This window comes from Zonotrichia albicollis, chromosome 25 (assembly GCF_047830755.1).
Source record: "Zonotrichia albicollis isolate bZonAlb1 chromosome 25, bZonAlb1.hap1, whole genome shotgun sequence".
NCBI classification, from domain to species: Eukaryota; Metazoa; Chordata; class Aves; order Passeriformes; family Passerellidae; genus Zonotrichia; species Zonotrichia albicollis.
The window spans coordinates 5,246,736-5,255,187 of record NC_133843.1 but is presented as its reverse complement, the minus strand read 5'-3'; the positions used below and the strand labels follow the sequence as shown (position 1 = coordinate 5,255,187).

At 50.5% G+C, this 8,452-nt stretch overlaps 1 protein-coding gene across 1 annotated transcript; it reads left to right on the top strand.

The window, feature by feature from the left end:
* Positions 1 to 1,175: 1,175 nt before the first annotated feature.
* LOC141731746 (uncharacterized) lies at positions 1,176 to 8,108 on the top strand. The gene is made up of 9 exons (XM_074558284.1): positions 1,176 to 1,396; positions 2,758 to 3,014; positions 4,129 to 4,214; positions 4,809 to 4,912; positions 5,132 to 5,246; positions 6,082 to 6,190; positions 6,493 to 6,671; positions 7,597 to 7,715; positions 8,041 to 8,108. The coding sequence occupies exons 1-9, from the start codon at positions 1,183 to 1,185 to the stop codon at positions 8,106 to 8,108; spliced, it is 1,251 nt and encodes a 416-aa protein (XP_074414385.1). The 5' UTR covers positions 1,176 to 1,182.
* Positions 8,109 to 8,452: the final 344 nt, after the last annotated feature.

Here is an 8,452-nt window from a genome sequence, read left to right as displayed (position 1 = left end):
AAAAATAACCAAAAGAATAATAAAGTACTGGAATGCTCTTGCCAGGGAGGGGTAGAATCACCATCTCTGGATGTGTTTAAAAAAAGACTGTACATGGCACTTGGTGCTAGAGTCTGGTTGAGGTGTTAGGGCATGGGTTGGACTTGGTGATCTTGGAGGTCTCTTCCAACCTCATTATTCTGTGATTCTCTTTGTTTTCTGCCAATTTCCTAACTCACACAGCAGTTGTCTGTGTAACAGGATCTGTGTAAATCATTCTAAACCAATTTCCATCTGATTTTCCAGCCACCTCAGCAGTGGCTGTGAGAGACTCCTTGGAAGGGCTCTTGGTGACACACGTGAGGTCACAATGGGACATTCTGCCTCCATGGAACCAGAACACCCTGAGGGTCAGAGGCCAGCCCAGCTGGGGTGCCCCATTGTCCCACCAGGCCTCCCACCCTAAGGCCATGGTGGGATGGAGAGGAAGAAAGAAAAAGGCCAGGCAGGAGGAACCACAGCCATGACACAGCTTTTCTCTGGCTTCTTCCTTGCTCTGTCTCCAGATCTGGTGTACTTCCACAAGGATGGTAAGGCCTGGCATCCTCCTGCCCCTGGGGCTGGGAATGTGCTGGTGGCTCTGCCCAGGGAGAGGGTCCCTTTGGAGGAGGGGATCTGACATTGGGAAAGTGAAGGGAGGACGATGAACTTCATAACTTCTGCTGGGCTCTTTCTCTTCTTCTGACAGAAATCATTAAAATTTGGGATTGTGTGTCTGAGTGCTGTCGCCAGGACCTGCTGCTGAAGAAGGTGGGGCTGGCTTCCTCATGGTCCTCACTCAGACCATGGGGGATTCCTGATCCTTCCTCATCCTCTGGGGCCCTCACCAGCCTTGGGGGCAGAAGTGTCCGAGGCAGACCCTGAATTTTAGTCACAGACCCTTTGTGAGCGCAGACAAGAAGCCAAGCGGTGCTTGAGTAGAAGAACATTGGATTTCCACTTTGGAGTCCTCCCCAGGATGGCTGGGAAGGAGGGACACCCTCTTTTCCAGCCTTCCTGGGCCTTCCTGCACTCCTTGGGCTCTGGGAGTTTCTCCCACATGTCTTGCAGCCTACAGAGGAGGGAGTGAGGAACCATTTGGAGTGAAAGGCTCTCCTCCAAAGCTTTCCTGGGGCCTCCATCTCAGCCCTTGGAGCTGGAGGGATGGAAAGGCCACAGATCACCCTTTGCCCTCTGATTGCTTGCTTTTGCTTCCAGAGAGTTGGGCTGATGGGCCTGGGTACCATCCACATTATGAAGAAACCCATCTGGCATGGAGAAGGGGAAGGTTTCATGGCAGACACGCCGGAGTTTGAGCTAAGCAAGCCCCTTCCCCTGGTGGGGAAGAATCTCCGTCATGGGCAAAGCCCTGTGCCTGGTAAGATGTGATGGGATGGTGGGACCAGTCCTGTGCTCCCTTGGGACATGGATGGGTCCCTCCAGGTCTCTCTGAGTACCCACAGTGTGCTGGAGAGCTCCTGGCAGTGTTTCTGAAAATCTCCTGCTCTCAGGTTTTGGTTGTTAATTGCTGTCCCAAGATGTGCAGGATGTCTCTGAAGAATGAGTCTGGACTCTTCACTTTTCAATCTTGAGGTTGTTTATTAATTCTTATCTATAAAATTTTCTTTCTGCCCAGCGAAGATCTGCTCAGCAAGGCAGCCACAAGCACTCTCTGTGTTGTCCTTTTATACTACGAACTACATATAACATATTTACACTTAATTCCAATACCTATCACCTGTGTTAGACAGTGCACTTCTACTCTAAACCAATCCCAAAGTGCCAACATCACTGCAGAAAATGGAGACCAAGAAGAAGAAGAAAGGCTGGACACACCCAAGTTCCTCCATCTTGTCCCCATAACCGCCATACCAGAAATTCTAAAATCTACATTTTCACCCTGTGATCATTTTATTATTATACTATTCAAACCTGTGTGACTTTCAGGTCCTCATACAAAGCTGGCAACTTGCTCCAGGGGTCAAAATCAAATCCCCAGGTGTCCTGGGCTGTATGCCAGGGTCTGCGAGCCCCCCGGCTGTATGGAAATGCTATAGGATTTGTATATTGTACTAGATTGGTTAGTGAGAATCAGAATATTCAACACAGAAGAAGATTTACTGTATTGTAATGGGAACTTTGCACTCTTGCCTCACTTAGCTCTTGCCCCTCTTACCCCTTTTACTCTCTTACCCTCCCATCCTCTCTACTCCTCTCTTCTCTTGGGCCTGCTCTGAGCTGTGGCTGGCAGGGCCCTGCACCCAGGACCTTTGCAATAATACACAAGTTCCAAGACCAGAAGAAGATTTATTGTATTGTAACAGGATCCTCGCCCTTTGATCCTCTCTTTTACTCTCTAATTCTCTCTTTACCTCTCTCTTTACTTTTCTTGGGCCTGCTCTGAGCTGTGGCTGGCAGCTCCCAGCAGGGCCCTACCCAGGCCCTTTGCAATAAACCCCAAGTTCCAGGACCAGAAGAAGATTTATTGTCTTTTAACAGGAACCTCGCTCTCTTATCCTCTTTACCACTCTCTTTACCTCTCTTTCTCTCTCTCAGGCCTGCTCTGAGCTGTGGCTGGCAGCTCCCAGCAGGGGCCTGCACCCAGGCCCTTTGCAATAAACCCCAAATTCCAGGATCTGGCTGCAGAGATCTCTCATCTCCATCCATCCTGACCTTCCTATACCCGTCACTCTCACACCACAGAAGGGCTGAGGGAGTGACTTTGTGCTTTCTCCACAGGGATCTCCAGAGATGATGAGTTGATCTGTGCTGAGGTGGCCCAGCACCTGCACAAGCCCAAGGCCACCATCATGATGTGCATCAAGGCCACTCTGCAGATCTGTGAGTGGGCCCTGTCCAGTGGGAAGAACTTAGACTTTGTGTTCAAGGACATCGGGGTCCTGCTCTGCCGCGGGAAACACGTGGTCATGAGGTTCTTTGAAGGCCTGGTCCAGGAGGTGGCTCAGTTACAGGGCCTGGCTGAAGGGCTGCTCCAGGTGAGTCTGGCTTGTGTTTTGTGTGCCCTCACACTCCTGGAGACACAGCTGTGGCCTTGGGCAGCTTTCCATGCTCCTGGGAGCTGAGCCTGATGTCAGGAATTAGCCCTGGGCTTGGCTCCTGTGGAGATGCTGCTGGTGCGGCCTTGTCCCAGAACACTGAGGTGGTGGAGATGCTCATGGATTTGGGACAATGTAGGAGATTTCCATGGTCTTGGTAGCTAAGCCTGCCATCCAGCCCTGGGTTTGGCTCCTGTAGAGATGCTGCTGGCATGGCCTTGTTGCCCTAAAACGCTGAGGTGGTGGAGATACTCATGGATTTGGGACAATGAAGTAAATTTCCATGCTCCTGGGAGCTGAGGCTGCCATCTTGCTCCCAGGGAATTACCCCTGGGCTTTGGTTCCTGTGGAAATGCTGCTGGCATGGCCTTGTACTAAAGTGCTGAGGAGATGGAGATATTAATGGATTTGGGACAATGTAGGTGTTTTCCATGCTCCTGGGAGCTGAACCTGCATTCCAGCCCTGGGTTTGGCTCCTGGAGGTGCCGCTGGCATGGCCTTGTTGTGCCAAAACGCTGAGGTGGTGGAGATACTCATGGATTTGGGACAATGTAGGTGATAGTGGAGCCCTAGAAAAAGTTAGAATCTAAAATGTTAGGCTTTGTGCTTTCCCAGATCAACTGCACCTGCACAAGCAGTATGATAAATTATATAATTGTTAGATGTGATGATTGTTTAGTAATTAAATATAATTATTATATGACCATAAGAAGAATAATGAAAAACTATGTTGGAAATTCAGAGATGGGCTAAATTTATGTATACAATAGAACAATATAAGTTTAATAATTAAGATAGAGTATAAAAACATGATCATATTGGAGGTATGGTCGGAGTCAGATATGGGTAATACCCCGATTCCCAGAGCTCTTTAATAAAAAGCATGGCATATAATCCCCCATGATTATGTGTTTTTGAATGCTAACATAGGGGCACAGGATAGTGGAGAGAGAGCTGGGGCTGGGGGCTGGCAGTGGAAGAAGGGGGATTTTGTGCCTTGTGAAAAGCAGGTAAATCCCCTGTGGATGCTGCCATGTCTCTGTCCCTGTTGCAGTCGCTAGATCTGAAGCTGTTGTCCATAGCCCAGCTGGAAAAGGACATGTCCCAGCTCCCTCCTGGAGGTGTCTTTGTGCTGCCACAGTGAGTGCAATGCTTTCTGTACGTGGTGGGGTGATAAACAGCAACACCTTTTGGTGCTGGCTTCTCCCACGTGGGAAGAATCCTTGGATTTATTTAATTTTGGAGGTGGAATTGAAATTCTGCCTTCTATGGGTGGATTCCAATGGTGTATTGAATTCCATGGTGAATTGAAATTCTCCATGCCCGTTCTGGCTTCTTCAGGTGGGTTCCCTGGGAAGAGGGCCTGCTCTTTACCTTCCCAATTCAGAGGGGAAGACCCTCGAGGCACAGCTGAGGGCCATGGAGCTCCACCAGCTCCTTCCCTTTCCTTTGAGAAACACTGAGAGCCAGCAGGCCCCAGAGCCTGGGATGTTCTCAAGGCTGAGAACCAACAGGCCCCAGAAGGCGGGATGTTCTCAGGGGTTTGTTTTCTCTGGAAAACCTCGCTGACAAGAGGGATCTCACGGCCGAGAGGAGCCCTGTGGAGGGAGACTCTCCTGCCCATGCTCCAGTGTTATTTCCTTTGGAAAGCTGGTAACCTGGAACAGCTCCTTCCCAGAGGCTGCCATGGACTCTGCTGCCTTATTCCAACTGGTGTGACCTCCTCCTTTGCAGCTTTGTGCAGGCAGATGGGAAGACCGAGCCACATCCTCTCAGTGCTTTGCTACAAGAAGCTCTCACAACGAGCAAAACCATGACCAAGCAACAAACAAGACCAGGTACATTCCCTCCCAGGACCTGACATCCTCCATGCCCAAGGGAATCCTCCTTCCTGCCAGAAAATTGTCCCAGCAGGTCCCTCCTTCTGAATGGGGACCCAAGGAAGCAGTGGGACAGGACCATGGAGCCCTCAGGGAAGGGGATGGGCTGGGAGGTCCCTCATGCCCAAAGCACTCTGGAGATGCTGTTGAGAGGATCTCCCTCTTTTTCTTCTTCAGGGAACCTTCCCAACCCCCTCCTTCTTCGTCCTCACCTTCCTCCAAATCGGATAAATGATGTGAAAGGGACAGGAAGAGAAAAGAAGAGGGCAGATGGAGGAGTGCAGAGAGGGAGGTGAGACCTGAAAGAGTAGGCTTTGGGTAATTCCATGCTCCTGTTGCTGATTCCTCAACTGCTGGGCCTCAGGCTGGGCCCTCCCAGGGGGCTCCCCTGTCAGGGGAGACCCTCCTGGAGTGGTTTTGTGTCAGGAAAGAGAGACCCACTGGATTCTTTGGGTCTTCAGGTTCTTGTTTATTGTTATCTTGAGTTTTGCATGCTGTCCACACCAGGCTCAGCACAATGGAAAAGCACAAAAATGGCCAACAATCTCTTGTTCCAAGGTCTTTTCAGAATAAACTGTCCAATTAAGAGCTGACACCTGGATTATTTTCCCTTTTAACCCAATAACAGATCCCAAAGAGCCCCCAGTGCAGACTTTTCTGCCCAATTAAAAAATGCCACCCAAACCCATGAAGGAGGAAGAAGAAGCATGAAGAAGAAACCCAGGACAACACCCTGTGCCCTCCATCCTGCTGCCATCCACAACACACTAAAAATCCCAAAACCCTCAATTTCTCACCAAGTGATCCACCTACACTACTCTCTATAATCTATTTCACACCCTAGTGGATTGTAGTCTATTCTGGAGTTTAGGAAACTTTCTCTATGACTGAGGGTCAGAGTCAGTGCTGCCCTGGGGGTCAGGGCACCCCAGAGCAGACACAGAAATATTCCTGTGCCCTGGGTTTCCACACTCCTGGACTGGTGTGAGGAGCTGTCACCTTTGGCCATGCTGCCTGTCCTTCAGGAGAGCAGATCTGGGCACTTGGCCCTTCCCATGGCATGGGGAGTGGGCAGCAGTGTTTTGGAGAGGTTTTGGAGAAAAAACACTTGTGTGGTGTCTTTGCAGTTTGCTGCCTCCAATTGAGAACTCTGTGAGGAAGGGCAGAGCCACCAGGGAGATGGAAGAGCCCAAAGCTGGGCTGGCAGCTCCCCTCATGCAGAGAAAATTTACCCAGGTATGTTAGGTGGGTGTAGGATCATGTGCTGCCTCACTGCAGGGAGGCTGTTCCTCCCTCTGGATCTGCCCATCCTGGGATGTCTTTTGTGTCCTCCCTTCAGTCCTGGGAACAACTTCATCCTTCAGGGAATCTTTCTCTGAACAGAACCTCTGTGGTGCCCAGATTTCTTCAGGTCACTGCCAAGAGCTCTGGGGGAGAGAGGAGAGAATCCAAACTGTCCCTTAGGCCTTGGGCTGCAGGATGAGACTCTTATTGTTGCCAAAATGCCTGAGCTGCCTTCCCTTTGCTCCATGTCACAGCTTCCAGCCCTGGCAGAGCAGAGGAGTCTGAAGAAGGGCGCTGCCCTCTCTCCTGGAGGATTTGAGAGGCTGAGGAGGGAGAGAGTGGCTGCTGTGGCAGGAGTGGCTGCTGCTCTGTGCCCAGAAGGGACCAAGCAGGAGAAGGCACCATCCCCTCTCAGGAGAGCACCACAGCTAAGGTAGGAGTGTGGCAGGGGGCACTGAGCAGGTGGGAGGTGTCACTCTGGTGCCAAGGTTGGGCAGGAACAGGTGAGAGGCAGGATGGTAGAAAAGGCGAAGAAAGCTTTATTCAAAAGAACCATGCCGTTTTTATAGAGTAGTGCAATAGATTCTATTCTATTGGCTAACAGAAACATCTTTCTCACGCACTGTTCTTAAGAGGAACAGAAAAATAAAGTAGAAAAACACTACCTGCAAATTGTTTATAGCCAACAAGTTACCACATCTTTCCAGCTCCCTAAAACTTCTCAGAAGCCGCTGTGAGAAACACTTGCTGTTCCTCTCTCTCTGTCCCATGGCATCCACAAGGAGGGACCTGTGACTGTATTCACAGGGGTCTCAGGTTGGAGGATCTGACTCCATGTTTCAGAAGGCTTGATTTATTATTTTATTATATATATTACATTAAAACTATACTAAAAGAATAAAAGAAAAAGTTTCATCAGAAAGCTAGCTAAGCTAAGAATAGAAAGCAATGATAACAAAGGCTTGTGGCTTGGGCTCTCTGAGCCAGCTGACTGTGATTGGCCATTAATTAGAAACAACCACATGAGACCAATCACAGATGCACCTGTTGCATTCCACAGCAGCAAATAATCAATGCTTACATTTTGTTCCTGAGCCCTCTCAGCTTCTCAGGAGGAAAAAATCCTAAGGAAAGGGTTTTTCATAAAAGATGTCTGTGACAAGGACCCCTTTAACATCAAGGAAGTGGAGCCCTGAGCTCTGGGCTGGACGTGGTCCTGGGCATGCCCTGGGGCAGCCCCTGATGCTGTGTCCCTGCTGAAGGGGGTGGTGGGGCCCAAGGCACACAGGAGGACCTGGGGCTGGGCCAGGCAGGACTCCAGGCAGGGACTGAGAGGGGAATCTGTCCCTGCCTTGCAGGACCCCACGAGCCAAGCAGGTCCTGCTCAATCTGCAGCCCTACAAAGTGTCCAGGGAGCAGTGCATGAAGGCCTTTCAGATGAACCAGCTGCGGAAATGGTCCCAGGACGAATCCCTGGGTGAGCAGGGGGAGCATCTCCCCTCCCCAGGCAATGGGGGCATCTCCCTGTGCACCACATCCCTCCCCTGCCTGCCAGCAGCCCCTGGCAGTGCCACCAGCTGGGCGTGGGGTCCTGGAGCTGTCCCAGCCCCAGGTGACAGCCTGAGGCACGTGGGGACATGGGAGGGTTCCTCTGCCCTCGGGCTGGTCTCTCCAAGGTTTTGGGCTGGTGGGGCTGGGTTTTGGGCAGGGGTGTCTGGGAGGCTACAGAACCTCCAGGAGCAGCCCTGGTGAGCAGAAGGTCTCTGTTGTCCTCCTCCCTGTACCCCCTGAATCCTGAACAGCTCCTGCATCTAACCTGAGCTTGGCGAAGAAGCTGAGTGTCGATGAAGGGACAGCAGAAGACCTGTGACATGGGGACAGCCACATGGAAAAAGGAAAAAGGAATAAAGACCTAGAAAGACCACTCTTGTCTTTCTTCTACCCCAAGTCTTGCTACCAAGCCCTTCATTCCCAGCCTGAGTTGAGACTGGGGGTTTTCCCAGCTTGTTGGGGAAGGTGAAAAAGAAAAGTCTTATAAATTTGATAATCTTGTTTATTTTCAGCCTTAACAATTCTCTGGTTCCCTCAATGCCTCCTTAATCTGTTTAGTTTCCACCAAGCTGTACTCAGGACTTAACAAGTTGAGGATAACCCAGGTTTTGGAGAAGAAAATGGTTGTAAAAATTCCCAACTTGTGGGAAATGAAAAGTTCTC